At 43.3% G+C, this 19,043-nt stretch overlaps 1 protein-coding gene across 1 annotated transcript; it reads left to right on the top strand.

The window, feature by feature from the left end:
- The first annotated feature begins 3,256 nt into the window (after positions 1-3,256).
- On the top strand, positions 3,257-8,891 carry NEFM (neurofilament medium chain). Its single transcript, XM_073325068.1, has 3 exons — positions 3,257-4,428; positions 5,446-5,570; positions 7,020-8,891. Exons 1-3 carry the CDS (start codon positions 3,367-3,369, stop codon positions 8,329-8,331), a joined length of 2,499 nt encoding a protein of 832 aa, XP_073181169.1. The 5' UTR covers positions 3,257-3,366; the 3' UTR covers positions 8,332-8,891.
- The last annotated feature ends 10,152 nt before the right edge of the window (positions 8,892-19,043 follow it).

The raw sequence follows: 19,043 nt of genomic DNA on the forward strand, positions 1-19,043 counted from the left end.
TCAAGTTTTTTCATTATAATGATACATATTTGCTGGAATATTTTTATGGCAGCATTCAGAAGGTTGTATAATCTATATCCTGATGTTTGTTTCTTTCAAACAAGAAAGTTGCAAAAAAATCAGTCATGTCTTTCTATGATCTCTCTCCTCTTAACACTGGTTTTCCCAATAATGCACAATCAAGATTAAAAATAATGTATTTTCTTTTCTACTCTGTGTAAGTGGCAGCATTTCCCAGCATGACCTACAGTCCGCCTCTGCAAAGAGTGAGGCACTGTGGTTGTCTTTGGTCAAAAGTAACGATACTTGTGTGTCAAACTCTAAGACAAGAAGTTTTCCATATTTAGAAACAGCAGTCTTCATCTCAGAAATCCTAAACCAGATATTGACATAAGGTGGAAAGGAATTAGTTTCTTAAAAAAGGAAAATATTTTAAAGATTGTTTTTGCTGGCTCATTCTAACCTCCAGATCAGCTTCATAAAAATGTAGCATCTGTTTTGTCTACAAACACTTTATTATGGATCTGAAGTGAATGTTACCAGAACAGTGATTTTTGAAAATGAAAAAAACTATCTTTCTGTAAAGTGATTTCATAAAGACTTGTGTGAAAGTGTGTGTGTGTGTGCGCGTGCATCTCTTTTTGTCATAACTTTCTGATTTTTTATAAGGTAATCAACATATACTATGATAATGACTGTACTGTATACAACTTTACATTGCCTGAATTTAAGTATTCCATAAATAAGTCAAACTGGATTAGCACTTGATTACACAGTAGCAATGTGTTTTGCATACTAACCAATTGGATTTTGAATAAGCTGTGCATAAACATATTTAATGCAAATGGATTTTATTGCAAGAGTAAATATGGTTCTTCTTTTAATTGTCTTTCAGCACAATTGTCTTGTTTTCAGAGCATTAAAAGAATAATAAAAGTCCCAGGCACCAGTGTTAACCTTATGTTTTCTCTTACAGTAAGTTCTCCCTATGAGTAATTCAACATGAACATATTCTGTTTTTTTTCTACAGTTCTTTAATCAAAGGGAAAAATAACAATACACCAGATCATAACACATCTTTTATCCTGAAAATTAAGAAAACGCAATATCATTATTAATAGCATTTTTGTCTTGACTTCCTGCTGAGTCTAGAGAGTTCTTCCCTGCACCCCCCACCCTGGAAAAACTATTAGCAAAATTAATAGAATGCATTTAGAATCCGTGATTGCTTCAATTACCCTAAAACCTTCTCCATATACCAGTCTTATACAACTCCGAATAGGTTAAACTGGGGGTCTGATAGGTTCTGTTTGCAAATGCAATTCAGCAGATACCTTGGATAATTCTGACTTCCTTTCTCCACTGACTGCAGTGCTGCAGTCCTATGACAACATCATATTAGTGAGCGAACTGTGGTACAGTGTTCCATGTGGCCTGAAAGTTTAACCCTGTCCCTCAGACTGTCCTAGCTGTATAGTGAAGAAATGCTGCAGCATTTTAAACATAATTTCAAACACAGGGCTAAAAATGAGAAGGTAATTAGTGAACAGAGTTTTGTTTTTCGAATTTTACCGATTTCTGAGTCGAAAGAGGCATACATTTTCAGTGCCTACAATAAGGAAGGAATTCAGGAACCATAGATCATTTTTATTCCAGGATCAGCAATGATTTATCCCTGTAATTAACTAGTTAATTGACTGTGTACATCCAAGAATGCAAAGTCCACAGGATGCTAGCTAGTCACCACCCACGTACTCATCAAAAATTACACTGTGCCCCCAAAACATAAGTATTAACAAGTCTTCAAAGAGAAAATGCACCAGGCATTATTTTGATAGATAGATAGATAGATAGATAGATTAGATAGATCGATCTTTGGAAAAAACAAAGCCAAGAGCCAGAAAATGAGTAACAAAAGACTTTCGATCCAAGGGGATTTTGAAAAACTCTTGTTTCCCTGTACCAATTACAGGTGAGTGCTCTATCCCTGCAGTGGGTGCTCTATCCCTGCAGTGGTTACATGCTAGAATGCAATCAACTTCCTTCTGCAGAATTTCACGGTTCTGCTTTTATTATTTACCCCGAAAACTCGAAAGTCACTTCTGGTGCTTTCCATGATCACAAAGCAGCAATCCCACTTTCCTGTTAATCCACCCAAACCTCTGTTCTCTTTTCCAAAGCATTGTTGACCTTCAAATGTCAGACCTTTGTTGGGGGGGGGGTTCTTTCTTTTATCCCATCTTCTCCCTGCCTTCCTGCTTCCCGGGAGTCATCTTAATAGGAATGTCTCGGGCTAAGAATTTTACAGCTGTATGTGAAAGGAAATAACTTCAGGAGGGAACATCTAGTCACTCTCTGATCCTTTCTCCTACTCTGCATTGCAGATGGAGCCCCGGCTTGACACTCGCACGCTGCTCATTTAAAACAAACAGCACACTAGCTAGGCTTTATTATAGTTGCCCGGGGAGGGGCAATCACAGCACCAGACAAACCATCCGGAGACGTGTTTTTATTCTGCATGGATTTCCCCTTCCATCCCTTCTCCAGCTGCCCGCGCCGCTGGCCGTGGTGCTGAAACCGCCATGGCTATCTCTCCTATAGACACACACACACACACACACAGACCTTACCTGACTCCCCAATGCATTCAGTGGGCTCTCCCTCAACTCTAACGCAGAATGCCTGCCCGGGCCCCCCTTGGAGAAACTCCGCACCCCCCACCCACCTCCCTGTCTAGCGTAACCTTCGACTTGTCGCTGTTCTTTCGCAGGGAGCGAATTGACTCTGCTCCATTGTGCTTTGCTCCGTGCAGTCGGTGGAAGCGAGCGGGGAGGGGAAGGAAGGAGAGGGGAAGGATGGGAGGGGGAGGATGGGAAAGAGAAAAGGGAAGGGGGTAGGGATGGAGGAGATGAGGAAGGCGAGAAGAAGGGGGGAGCTAGGGGAGAGGAGGAATAGAGAAGGGGAAGTGATGAAAGAAAAGAAAAGAAAGAAAGAAAGAAAGAAAGAAAGAAAGAAAGAAAGAAAGAAAGAAAGAAAGAAAGAAAGAAAGAAAGAAAGAAAGAAAGAAAGAAGAGGGGAGGAATAGGCGAGGAGAGAAGGGGAGGGGAAAGAGGGGAGAGAAAAGGAGGGCGAGGAGGGGGGAAGAAAAGGGGGGAGAACTGGCGGGGAAGGTGGGAGGGGCCAGCTGCCGGGGGGAGGACCCCGGGGGCGGCTGCTGTGCCTTTAGCTGCCACGTGTCGCCTCCCTGGCCCGCCCCCTCGGAGCATGTGTCTGGAGCGGCGCTGCCGGCCCGGCTCCGGTATATAAGGTGCGGGCACGGGCAGGAGCCGCGCTGTGAAAGCCGCCCACATCCCAAAGTCTTCCAAGATGAGCTACACCCTGGACACGCTCGGCAACCCCTCCTACCGGAGGATGACCGAGAGCCGGGCCATCTACAGCCGGGCCAGCGCCTCCCCGTCCAGCGGCTTCAGGTCGCAGTCCTGGTCCCGGGGCTCCCCGAGCACCGCCTCCTCCCCGTACAAGCGCAGCGCCCTGGGCGCGCCGCGGGTGTCCTACAGCTCCGCCGTGCTGAGCTCCTCCGAGAGCCTGGACCTCAGCCAGTCCTCCCTGCTCAACGGGGCCGGGGACTTCAAGCTGAGCCGCTCCAGCGAGAAGGAGCAGCTGCAGGGGCTGAACGACCGCTTCGCCGGCTACATCGAGAAGGTGCACGGCCTGGAGCAGCAGAACCGGGCGGTCGAGGCGGAGATCGCCGCCCTGCGCCAGAAGCAAGCCGGGCGCTCGCAGCTGGGCGACGCCTACGAGCAGGAGCTGCGGGAGCTGCGCCGCGCCCTGGAACAGGTGAGCCACGAGAAGGCGCAGCTCCAGCTGGACTCGGAGCACGTGGAGGAGGACATCCAGCGCTTCAAGGAGCGCTTCGAGGAGGAGGCCCGGCTGCGCGACGAGACCGAAGCCACCATCCGCGCCCTGCGCAAGGACATGGAGGAGGCCTCCCTGGTCAAGGCGGAGCTGGACAAGAAGGTGCAGTCGCTGCAGGACGAGGTGGCCTTCCTGCGGGGCAACCACGAGGAGGAGGTGGCCGAGCTCCTCGCCCAGATCCAGGCGTCCCACATCACGGTGGAGAGGAAGGACTACATGAAGACCGACATCACCGCCGCCCTCAAGGAGATCCGCAGCCAGCTGGAGTGCCACTCCGACCAGAACATGCACCAAGCCGAGGAGTGGTTCAAGTGTCGCTACGCCAAGCTCACCGAGGCGGCGGAGCACAACAAAGAGGCCATCCGCACGGCCAAGGAGGAGATCGCCGAGTACAGGAGGCAGCTGCAGTCCAAGAGCGTGGAGCTGGAGTCGGTGCGGGGCACCAAGGAGTCCTTGGAGAGGCAGCTGAACGACATCGAGGAGCGCCACAGCAACGATCTCTCGACCTACCAGGTAAGGGCCCCACCCCGGGCAGGTGTAAAGCAATGCAAAATGCAGCCCAGCAAGGGAAAAAAGGGGTACCTCGACCACTGCAAAATGAAACTCGTGCGCTGCCGAGCGACCGTGGGCAGGGCAGGGGCGCAGACGGACTGAGTTACCGCTGAGATGCAAACGTGGCTTGTGCGAAACAAATCAAAAGTTCCGGCAAAGGTGCCAAAAATAAAGAAAAAAACCCCATGCTAGGCAAAATTGGCTTGCGTCGTGCAAAAAGATCAGCTGTGCAATGCGATCCAGAGGTCTAATAAGCAGTGTTCAGTGCTTGTCCCCGGACTTTCACCCCCTTAGCTGTCTGCTCTTCCCTCTGATAGTAAATATTTAGTCCACGGTACCTCTTTACAAAGAGTATGTTTAATATTCCTGCTTAGATTGTTAACTGTTCTTTTAGAATCTGACATCGATTTACTATGCAAACTTTTAACCCTAAGGATAGAGTAAATGACCTTTATCAGAGAAGTTTAACAATTTGCAAATATACGGTCTACATTTTGCTGTTGCTTAGTCATAAAATAATCTGACCCAAGATTTTAAAAAGATGTTTTAACACAGCTTTTAACTCTTTACAGTAGTTTACTGATAGCTAATAAATATCTTAAAATACATGGGGAAAGTTAAAAGGTCAAACTTACAGTCCTCGCTGAGGTAATGCTCCCTCAGAAGGAGTTTTGCCTGAGTAACGACAGCAGAATCAGGCCCCAAAAGCTTTATTGTAATGCACAATTATTTGCAAAACGATGGGCCTGATTCACACACCCAATGCAGTGAGACCAGGATCAGATTCCTTTTGTGCGCTTATCCCTTTCTTATATTAGCCCTGGATTTTAAGAGTGGGCTTTTAAAGGGCTTCCTTACAGAACTTTTTTCAGTGCTGCTATTAAGTTACAGTATAGGAGTTAATAGTATTATCTGAGCAGGGATGCTTTTTGGATACAAGTGTAATTATGTTATGGGGATTTTATGTATTTGTTGCAGGACACAATTCAGCAGTTGGAAAACGAGCTGAGGGGTACAAAATGGGAAATGGCACGTCATTTGAGGGAATACCAGGATCTCCTCAATGTCAAGATGGCGCTGGATATTGAAATTGCTGCATACAGGTACCATAGGAATGCTGTGGATGTGTCTGGAATACTAATTGCACTGCAGATGCTGCTGGTTCCAACCAACCTCTGCCCAAACAGCTTTTATCATTGGCAAGGATTTTTCCCCTATAAGCATCAAACAAATGCAAGAATAGCCACTCAGCCAAATTATTAGCACTCTTCCAAATCTGTGCAAATGCAAGACCTCTTCACATTAAGAAATCTTCTTGAGTTAATAAGTGATCCGGCTCTGTGAAAGTCAATGGCAAAACTCCCATAGACTTCACCGGGAATGGGATAGGACCATTACACTGCAGTACAATGGTTCCATAATGCAGCATTCTGTTCTTGTTTGGTTCACAAAAGTAGGAAGCAGACGACTGTTTTTAATCTGTAATTATTTTCTTTCACTTCACTTTGAGCATGTCGAGCAAGCAGCATGGGTAGTTTTAATGCGCTCTTGTTATTTTAGAACACGGATGTACTTGGGTATCAGATGAGCACCGTTAATCTGCACATTGCAAAACACTTTCACATTTCTTTCTTAACTTTCCTTCAGAATCCTCTGTGAAGTAATCCTGGAGCAGGGACGTAGCTGCTATTGCCATCATCCGGCAGGATGGGTTTTTTTTAGCTTCTTTTGCATGGCTTTTGTAACTGTTTATTTGCCACGTTTATTTTTGAAACTGGGTTGCTTAATAAATAAATAAATAGACTGCAACAATGGCTTTAAAATAAAACATGAAAGCGCTGATTTTCTGGGTCAGAGGATTAGATGGGGAAAATGCATTTCTGAATATAAATAACATCAAAACAGACTACTGGAAAGTAAACATCTTTAGAGCCCTGCAGTGTGCTGGGCTTACCAAATATACAGAGAATGGATGTCTTTTATTTTATTACCAAGGTTAACGTGGTTTATTCTGGTGAACATATTATGGCTGAGAGTTTCAAATCATAGAAGGGATTTTCTCATTAATTCGATGAAATTAATGAGAAATAGGGATTCAAATGCCCTAATTGGCTTTAACAATCTAAGCTAGAATATTTATATTTTAAACATATAGGGCTTAGTCCTCAGAAGGTCTAGATCAGCATGGCTGTATTGAAGTGAATGACTATGCTCAGAACTGTGCTGATTTACACCAGACTGAGAATGTGGCCGACGCATTTTTGTTATAGTTTTACAAGACCCAAAACGTTGTGATCAAGCCTGACAACCACGAGATTTAAACCAAGCTAAGGAGAAATGTGTGTTGTGGGCAGCACTCAGATATTACTGTGTTGGGCGTAAGGTGCCTGATCCCAGCCTACTGAAGTCCCACTGAACATGACCAACAGATATTGTCATCGTCCTTAGCATATCCCACATACTTGAAACACCTTTCCAATTCTCTGAGACACTGCAGACACAAGACAGACATTTTACATGCTAACTTCCCCTCCTCCTCTTTATTTCCCTAGGAAACTACTGGAGGGTGAAGAGACAAGATTCAGTGCCTTCTCGGGAAGCATTACTGGTCCCACATTTACACACAGGCAACCCACGGTCACAATATCATCTAGTAAAATACAGAAATCAAAAGCTGAGCCGCCAAAGCTAAAGGTCCAGCACAAATTTGTAGAAGAAATCATTGAAGAGACAAAGGTGGAGGATGAAAAGTCTGAAATGGATGATGCCCTGGTAGCCATTGCAGAGGAACTGGCAACCGGAGCCAGGCAGGAAGAACAGAAGAAGGAAGAAGAAGCAGTGGAAGAGGAAATTGTAGCTGAGAAGAAAGCTCCAGTGAAAGCAGCTGCACCCAAAGCTGAAGAAGAAGAAGAGGAGAAGGGAGAAGAAGAGGAGGAGGAGGAGGAGGCTGCAAAATCTGATGAAGCAGAAGAAGGAGGTTCTGAAAAAGAAGAAGCAGAGGAAAAGAGTGAAAAGGAAGAGGGTGAGGAGGCTGAGCAGGAAGAAGAAGAAGAAGAAGGCGAGGCCGAAGCCGAGGGAAAGGAAGCTGAGGTGGAGATTAAGAAAGAAAAGGAACCTGAAGGGAAGAGCAAGGAAGAGGCTGAAAAGGCTGCAGTAGAAGAGAAGGTGGAAAAAGTGAAAGCGTCTTTAGCAAAATCTCCACCTAAATCTCCTGCAGCAGAAGAGGCTGCGGAAGAACAGAAGGCATCAAGAGAAGAAGCTGAAGAAGGAGAAAGTGAAGAACAGAAAGTGGTGAAGGAAGGTAAAGAGAAGGAAACAAAGGAGGAGAAGCCGGGATCCCCAGAGAAGCCGGGATCCCCAGAGAAGCCGGGATCCCCAGTGAAAGAAGAAAAGGCTGCGGTGGAAGAGACCATCTCGGTCACAAAGGTAACAAAAGTCAGTGTAGAGAAAGAGTCCAAAATGAAGGAAGGGGGCAGTGAAGGAGAGGAAAGTGACCAGGCCTCCAAGGGGTCCATGAAAGAAGACATTGCAGTGAATGGGGAGGTGGATGAGAAGGAGGAGGAGAAATCCAAAGAAAAAGAAGTGGAGGAGGAAGACAAGGGTGTGGTCACCAATGGCCTGGATGTGAGTCCATCTGAAGAGAAGAAAGGGAAGAGCGAAGAGAAAGTTGTGGTCACCAAAAAGGTGGAGAAAATCACGAGCGACGGTGCGGACAGTACAACCAAATACATCACCAAGTCTGTGACAGTCACCCAAAAGGTAGAGGAGCATGAGGAAACTTTTGAAGAGAAAATGGTTTCCACCAAGAAGGTTGAGAAAGTCACTTCTCATGCTGTAATAAAGCAAGTACAAGACAGCGACTAATAAATAGAAATTAAAAAAATTGAAAAGAGCTTGGGTTGTTGAAAAAGGTTAAGCCATATGACAGCTGCAAAATGCATGTGAGTGACAGCTTTAAAGCAAAACAGGTTCTCTCATGGAGGCTCCAGACACACTGTCTTTTACTTTTTTTTGTGTGTGTGTGTGCAATACTGGGGGGAAATGCATGCAAGCTCAAGATGTTCTCCCTCCACAGAATTTGGGGAATTAAATAAATAAACAAACAAATGCATGAGGAAAGGAAGCTTTTGAATTCCCTAAACTGTCGGAGGAACACATCTGAGGAACGTCTTAAGGGGTATTATGCAAAGAACCAACTGAGCCAAGAACCAACAGAAAACAAAACAATCATGAAAAAAACCCAGAATTCTCCTCGCCTTAAAAAGAGCTACTTATGAATAATTATGTTTACCTCACTGGTGCAATTAAGATGGACTTTTGTTCATGGGAGAACCTAGTTGACATTCACAGTACGCAACCTTTTGTTGTTCGATGTAGAACCGTCGCAGCAGTACTTGCTCAATAAAGGTCATATTGGAAACATGCCTTGCTCTGTGGTGTTTCTCTGATGAGTAGAATTTCTCCCCAGACTTTTTTAAATATAAATGATTCAGCATTAATAGTAAATTAGCTTCAGTTTACAAAGTGCTTGGGCTTTTTGCAAGTGTCTTTGCATTTCCAACCACTGGGAGCGTCTTTAAACAAACATTTAACAATCTGGGGCAAAAACTGGGGATTGGTCCTGCTTTGAGCAGGGGGTTGGACTAGATGACCTCCTGAGGTCTCTTCCAACCCTGATATTCTATGATCCGATGTCCATTGGAGCCAATGGGAATATTACCATCAAATTCAATGGGTGTTGGATTGGAACTCACAAGCTTGTAAAAAAGGTCCAGACTCACAGCCCTACAAAGTGAATGAGCCAGTTTGGGTCACATCATGCAAGCCTTACTTGCATGAGTCACTCTCACAGAACTACTTGGGTGAGTAGGGTGGACAGTATTTGATGTTTTAAAGCATGGATAGGAGTAGTTTAAGCTTCCTCTGTTCACACGGTACCCCGATCTGTAGGGACCACCTTAGGGGTGGAAGAGAGTCTCTAGAGCCCATACAGTCCTTGGCCCCTTTGTTGAGACTGCCACCAAGTGAGCCAGTAGGGATTGTGATGCGTTTTGGATACAGGTGTTTGTCCATTTGTAAGTTGGCTGAGAACCATCAATACATTTCACAAAGGTCTCCAAATACCCATCAAAAGGCAGTGACTGCTGATGGCTCTGGCTCTAGCTATGATTCAGCCCAGCAATTTAGAGGTGGATGCCTCCTTGACCAAATCCCTAAAATGCTCTGCTCCCCAACTCGTATCTGAGACTCTTCCTTGTCAATGTGAAACACCATTACACAGTTCAAAAGTTAAGAGTAATTATACTCTTTTGGGAACAGAAAACTGCCCTAAAGGCAACGTTGACATTAAATATAATTGATTACTTTTTAAATAGCTGTTCATTAAAAAAAATATTAATGAGATTATTTCAGACACACAACTCCAGTTAGCGATTGTTCAGATTACAGCATCTATGAGTCATACAGAAAACTGAAATGAAGACCTCAATTTCATCCCACTGAAATGAGAACAAAGGATGGGATTTTCAAAAGAGCTCAGCAATGGCCTCATTCTGCTTCCATTAAAGTCAACCACTTGCCTCTACAGGAGCAATGGCCCTCTGAATTCCAACCTATACAGAAAAAAAAAAGTTTTAATACACAATAAAACAAGCGTTAAGAGCAAAAGAACAATGTAAATGGGGCCTGATTCTCTTTTGCCTTCCATCTTGTGTGACCAATGAGACTTGTGTAAAATGAATGGAAAACACATCCACTCTGATTTTACACCTATTTTTCACACATGTAAATTGCTATTTGTATTACTGTAATACCTAAATGACTGCACAAGGCACAAGACAGTGGAGAATAGGGTCCATGATTTATTAAAAACTTAATAAAAAGAGATCTAAAAAAATCACAAATACAAAAAATGGTCTGCTGCTGTAAATCATCATAGTTCAATTGAAGTCAGTGGAGCACCTCGAATTTACTTCAGCTGAGGAGCTGACCAAATATGCCCTATTACAAGATAAATCATATATTCAGTATAATTAATGTTTTTATGGGAATTCAGATAAGGAATACTACTTGCTTCCTATTACCTTAGTATATCAGTTAAACAGAAGACTTACAATACTACCAGCGAAAAGAGTTGCCAATCATTTTTATCTGTCTGTATTCAGAATGAGACGCATCCTGAATTTCATGGGCTAAATGTAGCACTGATAAAAAAACCAATGATTTACATATGTCTTCTGCGGGGGGGTGGGGGGAGATTGGTGAGGCGGGTGGTGGTGTTAATTCTTTACTCTATCAATAATTGAAATTCAGATAGTTTTTTAATGGAAGGAGATGTGTGTGTTCGTAGCTGAAGGAAATGTAAAACATCCACAGTGGAGAAATCCTATCTAAACCCCTTTGTGTAGCAAAATAATGAAGGTTTCTCCTGCTGTTATCATTAATGAAATCTCTTCTCAACAGATTGCTGGATGACTGATGTTTAATTAAAGCAAAAAATTAGCAGATTAAATGGCAGCATCTCCATAGACAGTTTATTCATAAAAGATGCATCTCTCTCTCTCTCTGTATATATATATATATATATGTTAGTGGCATGAAGAACAGACTTGTGCAGTTCATATATATAAAACTGCACTTTTATGCGTAAGATACCAACTAGCAGAACCACACAGAACTGTTCGTTAAGTCAATCAGAATTAATGAAGAGCGGTATGCAGCCATATTTAACTCCCCAGGGTGATCCAGTGGATATAGTGTACTTAGACTTTCAGAAAGCCTTTGACAAGGTCCCTCACCAAAGGCTCTTAAAGAAAGTGAGCCGTTATGGAATAAGAGGGAAGGTCCTGTCATGGATCAGGAGTTGGTTAAAAGAGAGGAAACAAAGGAAAGGAATAAATGATCAGTTTTCAGAATGGAAAGAGGTAAATAGTGGTGTCCCCCAAAGGTCTGTACTGGAACCAGTGCTGTTCAACATACTCATAGCCCAGACATAGATGAGAGGTTTATCGCAGGAGTGGGTGGGTGAGATTCTGGGGCCTGCGTTGAGCAGGAGGTCGGACTAGACGATCATAATGGTCCCTTCTGACCTTAGCATCTATAAAGAAAAAAAAAGACTGGGACTTTTCAGCTTGGAAAAGAGACAGCTAAGGGGGGAATATGCTCGTGGTCTATAAAATTGACAGGTGTGGAAAAAGTGAACAAGGAAATGTTATTTATTCCTCATAACACAAGAACTAGGGGTCACCCGATGAAATTAATAGGGAGCAAGTTTAAAACAAACAAAAGGAAGTATTTCTTCACACAATACACTGTCAACCTGTGGAACTCTTTGCAGGTGGATGTTGCGAAGGCCAAAACTATAACAGAGTTCAGAAAAGAACTACATAAGCTCATGGAGGCTCTTAGCTAGGATGGACAATGATGCAACACAATTCTCTGAGTATCCCTATCCTCTCTTTGCCAGAAACTGGGAGTGGATACAAAGGATGGCTCACTAAGTGATTGCCCATTCTGTTCATTCCCTCTGGAAAACCTGGCATTGGCTGCTCTCGGAAGACGGGATGCTGAGCTGCATGGACACAGTATGGCCGTTCTTACATTTGTATGTTCCCCTTAAAGTTAATGGAAAAACTCTCTCAGATTTTAATGGGAGTTAAACTGGACTCCTAGAGGGCAAACATCAGTCTACTGCAGCACTATCCTCTAGCTACAATGGATCAATGCTGTCAGTTACACCAGGGTAAATCTGAAGGAATTCTTTCAACTTCGGTAGATGCATGTGGATTTTGGCCAACAATTAAATTTACATTATGAGCCAGATTTTCAGCTGGTGTAAATCAGCATGGCTCCCTTGAACTCAGTGGCGTTGCATCAGTTTACACCTTCTCTGAATCTGGCCCCATATGTCTAACATACACTTCAAAGGTCCAGGGTCTTCCACTGTGAAAATACAGTTGGCTTTCCCTGCACATTTATTCTTGTTTTATTTTAACCCCTAATTCTCTTTAACATTTGTCTGGCAGCCAGAGACCATTTTCCTGCAAAGAAACCCAGCCCAGAGACATTATGCCAATGTGTCACTGAAATCAGGATCTAAGTGGCTATCAGGTTTTGGTAGCAGGATCTGCAATGGGCTAAACTCTCTGCAGTATCAAGAACTGTGAATTAACCTCAATGCTCATTGAGATGGGTGGGATTTGAGGGCTCTGAACTGCTACCTCAATCGACCCTGCTCATTGAGAAGAAACAGATAGAAGCCAGGAATAACAGCTCTAGTGTAAAAAAATGAAACATTTCATTTGTGTCTATCACCAGCTGAGATTATGTTACATCTGTGCTACTTCATTATAGCACCCATTAACTCTTATGTAGGTTCCAAAGCATGAAGGAATGTTCAGCTCGATGGACCACTACCTGGGTCAAAATATTGGGCATTATCATTCGAATCATAGAATGTTAGGTTGGAAGAGACCTCAGAAGGTCATCTAGTCCAATCCCCTGCTCAAAGCAGGGCCAACTATCCCAGCCAGGGCTTTGACAAGCCGGGCCTTAAAAACCTCTAAGGATGGAGGTTCCACCACCTCCCTAGGTAACCCATTCCCGTGCTTCACCACCCTCCTAGTGAAATTAGGTTAGTTACAAGAGATGAATTTTTGGGTAAGATTTGCACCACTCGGTGGGCATTATGCATTTTAGATTTTTCCCCATTTATTCTTTGGCTTCGAAAAGAACATTTAGCTTCCCTCTGTGGTCCTTTGGTCTTATGCCAAGCTAAAAAGGAAGAAAGAAAACAATGATCCATAGTTCAAACAGAATTATCTGTAGGTGCTATATGTATGTAAAATAGACAAGTATTTCCATTGCAGTCAATGAGTCCATTCACAGTGCATCAAGTTAAGGATCTGCATAAGACTCTGCAGGATCAAAGCCTAATGATGCTCACTACGTGAAGTGAGTTAGATTTTGACCTCAGTCCTAGTGGACTTGCACACGTATATCTGGAGTCACAAACTAGCCTGATATTTTTTGTGTCATGCCCTCTTCCACAGTTATAGCATACCATACGTATATGGACAAATTTTGATTACTAGTATGGTAGTTGTTTATATTAGGATAGCACCCTAGAGGCTCCAATTGAGATTAGGGCATCATTGTGCTAGGGGCCCTATATAGGCAAAGTGAGAGAGAGTCCCTGCCCCACAGGGTTTACAACCTAAATAGATAAGACAGACAAAGGAAGCATTATTAACCTCATTTTGTAGATGGAGAAATGAGACATTAGATGACTTGCCCAAGGGACCAAAGAAAGTCTGCAGCCAAGAGGCCACTGGAAACCAGGTCTAATAAGTCCTTTGTCTTGTGCCTTACCCTCAACACCATCCTTATAAAGGTCTCTGAGAAACCACAGACTCTGTGAAATCAGCAAGGCACAACAGTCCACTCTCAGCCTAGGGGACAGAGAGGCACATAGGATTAAACAGAGTTTTTACACAAAAGTGACTTACACCAGCATTTCCTCATGTTAATTTGTATTGTGATAGCACTGTTGTGGTCAGCATTGTACACACATGCAACAGTCAGTCCCTGCCCCAAAGAACTTATAATCAAAGCAGGCAGTCTTTCCTACCCACAATCTTTGCCCCCCTAGTGCCAGCGTCCACTGCTCTAGAGAAGCCCCAGCTGTCTCCTAACTGATCTCTCTCTGGTCATCTCCAATTACTCAGTCCATCAATTTACCCTAAACTGAGTCAATCATTAAACTTCAGGACTTGCAGTCTTCCTTCATCTTCATATCAGTATCTCAAAGACAGGCTTGCTTGGGGCAGTGGCTGCTACCTCTTTACTATCCCAAGCCTTTCTACCGCCACATCTCATGCTGTCTCCTTGCTTTATAGCTGGGCTCATCTTCCTTATTGGTCCCATCTGTGGGTGCATGCCTCCATGACTGGCAGTTCTGGCAGCTGTGCTGTGGGGTGGCCAGCCTGGTTACCTGTAAGAAGGGAAGGCTCTCCTCTCTCTTCTGTTTGTAAATCCCATTACAATCAGGCGAACAATAATATATACGAACAAAAACACTTTTATAGCCATATAACGGCATCCACACTAGCGGGTTACACCAAGTTAACTATATTGGTTTCTAAAATATTGTAGTTAGATTGGTACAAAACCAGCTTGTAGACTATAGGCAATAAGTAGATACAAAAAAACCAATGAGGGAAGCACAAAGAAACAACAATATACTAGTGAGCATGAAAAGCAAAGGTCACAACTACCTGCTGCCTATCCATTGTTGAAGTTTGTTTTGTATTATCACTCTTTTGAGCAAAAGGCAAAAAGTAATATTTCAGACTTTAATTATTTTCGAGCTGTAGATTTTTTATCTCTAAACTCTGATGTATAAAACATGTTAGTGAATTCAGGATATTTCCCAAAGTAAATGTTTCCATCTGATCTGTTTGAATAACCCACAGGAAACACAGCGCAAGGCGGAATAAGTAACAGAATAACATATATTTCTAAATATTTATAATACTGCATGTTTTAGATTAAATTAATATTTAATTTTGCTAGGGGGTTTTGTCTGCTGACATCTCATATCCAACACAGTTTGAAGAGAGAGAGTAAATTCAGCTCAGGCAAAACGGTTATTTCGTTTGCCTTATTTGTGCCAGTTACTTCTTAAAATCAGCATAATCACTGGAGGGATTAATTAATCTGGAACCCCAGAGAAGTTCATTAATCGATCCAAAAGCCCCCGTGAAAGGAATTTTAAAAATCTGAAGTTATGTGTGGCAGATACGTGTGTGTAAATTTAAGGACACACAAATAAAGACTACCACTAGACTACCAATGATCTCAGTGGTCTTAGGCTCAGGCAATACATTACTAATGGATGATTAATGAGAGTCATAAAAGCACCACACTGCTCAAATAAAGGACAAGAAAAGGTGAGCAAAACAAATATAGGTCAGGACTGAGATTCATGGGGAGGGCTCTTTGGAAGGAACCTTATGCCTAACAACACCTGCTTGCAAAATGACTTGTTTTGGCCATTGCCATTAGGTCCTAAATTTTCCAGAACTAAAACCCAATTTAGAAGAAGAAAAATATGCTTCTTTTCTGGGAAGCTAGTAGCTGTATTTCACAGGATATACAAATGAGTCCCCATTCCCAGTGTATGTCACACATTACACTCAACACCTGGGTTTAGCTTGTTTTTCATTTGTTTGTGGCTCCCCCCCCCAACAATGCTAAAAATAATATTAAATAATAAATGAAAGCAGCAAATAATTAATGGTGAAATATTTAGCTAATGCAACATCCTGAAGCTTTTGAGCATTTTGTTCTACCTAATAGGAAAACAAAACCAAACCAACTTGATTAATAAGAAAAATCATTGGTTTGAATCCATTTCTGATCAGCTGTGACCTATAGATGTTTTGCTCACCTGAGATTCAGGCCCAGCCTTGGGGGGAGGGGCACAATAGATCTTGTAATGAAGACAGAGCCTTGGGATGGCAACTTCACTGACTACCCTAAAATGCTGCCCAGATTAAAGTGAGAGGAGGAAAAGTTTCCTTATGTTTCCCCCTCTGCTGGTCTGGTTTACTGCATTGCGTCAAAAAGAGCTCCCAGGTTTATAAACATGAAACAAGTGTTTCTAGCAGAATAACTAGGCGCCCTGGGATCTGTTCGAGCTCCCACGCACAGCAAATACAGATTGTCCTGTTCCCTTTTACCAGCAGAGCAGAACTCCAGGAACCAAACAAGGCTGAGCAGTCCCTGAAACCAGTAAATATCTGCAGTACATTTCCCTGTCTGTGTCTTGCACGTTTCCTAAAGAGCTGGCTTAAAACCTTTCGACCTTTCTTCCAACTAGCTTGTAGCACGTTCAAAAGGGAGGGCTTGGGGATGAAGATAAATGGGATCTTCTACAAGAAAAGTTCAGTCAGAGGAAATCTTTGATGACAGGACTCTCGCCAGGCTTCTTTGATCTTGGTTTATTTGCAAATTCCAGGTAGAGTTGAAGTGGCAGAATAACTGCTTTAAACAAAGCAACTCCTGGAGGCAAAAGAAATGCACAGGCCTGAACAGGACAGGGTGCTGATCCCAGAAAAAAAACATGAATAGAGGGACAAGGCAGGTGAGGGAACATCTTTTATTGGACCAACTGCTGTTGGTGAGCAAAGCAAGCACAGAACGATAGAGAGGTCACTTCAGATGATAGGCGAGACCTGGATCAACAGCTGATGCTCCTAGAGGATTTGACCTTGTGAGGAGCTAAGGAGCTAAAGTTCCCCCTGAAGTCGGTGAAAATTGTAGGTACTCAGCATTCTGCTGGATCAAGCCCCCAGGTGGGAGGCAAGTTCATTAATTTTGTAGTTTTGTTTTAATGTCCTGGGGCCTGATCCTGAGGTGGGCAGGAGTTCTGCCTGTAGGATTAGGGTGACCAAATGTCTCAATTTTATAGGGACAGTCCTGATATTTGGGGCTTTTTCTTATATAGGCTTCTATTTCACACACACCCCCCGCCCTCTGTCCCGATTTTTCACACTTGCTGTCTGTTCACCCTATGTAGGATCAGATTGTGGTGCCCTACGAATGCGGTAATTATAGACTTGTCTAAGAAAGGCACATAAATGAAATTTTCAAATATTCTATTTCACACTGATAACACACTGCTGTACTTAAATTCTGTGTTGGTGGCCAGGGAAACCACTTAGCAAAAGGCACGGGAAGTATCAGGTAGTCTGAATTTCTCCTGCCTTCTGATCAAATGGCAAATAGCAATGCTTGTGATTTCCTCATCCTTTTTTACCATAATTGCCATGCGTGGTTGGTTTTGCTTCACTGGAAATGGAGAGAAAATGTGTTTAAAACAGCAAGAATTTAACAGTGTAAATTTTTGATCGTGGTTAGCAGAATTGGCCAAGTTTGGAAAGAAACTCTCCCATCAAGAAAGATGTTGAAAAAGAAAAGCATTCCGAGTTGTCTAGCTTTACAAGCATTACCAAATGTAAGTAGAATTAGAAAAAACGAGCTTTGACAGTGCCGTTAGGATTCCTTGCCCAGAACCAGCAGTCACTCCAGTTATCATAGATTCCAAAGCCAGAAGGGATCATTGTGATCATTTAGTCTGACCTCCTGTACAGCACAGGCCATAGAGCTTGCCCAGAATAATTCCTACAGCAGATCTTGAAGAAAAACATCCAATCTTGATTTAAAAATGGTCCGTGATAGAGAATCCCCCAGGACTCTTGATAAATTGTTCCACTGTTTAATTGCTCTCACCCTTAAAAAATTACACCTTACTTTTGTTATCTCTATGCGAGGACAAGGTTGCGTTTCCTGAATACCTTCTTGCTAAACTCCCTTGTGGCTTGTCTACACATAAACCACTACAGAGGCACAGCGGCATGGCTGCAGCACTTCTGTGAAGACACTATCTACACCAACAGGAGAGGTTCTCCCATCTCCATAGGGAATCCACCTCCACAAGAGGCAGTAGCTAGGCTGACAGGAGAATTCTCCCATTGACCTAGGGCTGTCTACACTGGGTTGATTAAATTGTCGCTCAGGGATGTGGATTTTCACACCCCTGAGCGACATAGTTATATCACCTTAATTTCCTACTGTAGACCTGGCTTTAGTCTCTTTTCCACTGTTTCCTGGGAGTTTGGGGAGAGAGAAATCTTTTTAAAGGCTGGCACCACACAATCGCCTCTTCAGAGCTCTTTTCTCATCAACACATAGAGAGACGCCTTGGGAAAAAACACTTGAAAACTCTTTGAAGAATGAAATACACCCTCTATCTCTTGAATGGTTTAGTAGGCAGAGTGGGGGGAAATATTAACCAACTACTTAAAAGGTGTTATCTATGGCTCATTTCATCCCGTCTCTTAGGAGGGCTGTACATTAGAAAACTTGCTTTGGTTTAACTCTTAGATCAGTTTTAAATGGATTGAGCTAAACCTGTGCAAACCCTTGATGTAGACACATTTAAACTGGTGTAGGATCATAGAATATCAGGGTTGGAAGGGACCTCCGGAGGTCATCTAGTCCAACCCCCTGCTCAAAGCAGGACCAATCCCCAATGAAATCATCCCAGCCAGGGCTTTGCCAAGCTGGGTTGTAAAAACCTCTAAGGAAGGTGATTCCACCACCTCCCGAGGCAACCCATTCCAGTGCTTCACCACCCTCCTAGTGAAATAGTTTTTCCTAATATCCAACCTAAACCTCCCGCACCGCAACTTGAAACCATTGCTCCTCGTTCTGTCATCTGGTACCACAGAGAACAGTCTAGATCCATCCTCTTTAGAACCCCCTGAAAGCAGCTATCAAATCCCCCCTCATCCTTTTCTTCTGCAGACTAAATAATCCCAGTTCCCTCAGCCTCTCCTCGTAAATCATGTGCTCCAGTCCCAGTGTAATCTTTGCTTAAATTGGTTTAGCTTCACTTGGTAATTTACCTAAATGGGACTTAAGTGTTGCATAAGTCCTGTGCTGGTCCTCTGCATAGGGGCAGAATTTCATCCTGTGTCCCTATACACTAGCTCCCATGCTGCCTCATTTAT

This window comes from Lepidochelys kempii, chromosome 26, assembly GCF_965140265.1.
Source record: "Lepidochelys kempii isolate rLepKem1 chromosome 26, rLepKem1.hap2, whole genome shotgun sequence".
Taxonomy (NCBI): Eukaryota; Metazoa; Chordata; order Testudines; family Cheloniidae; genus Lepidochelys; species Lepidochelys kempii.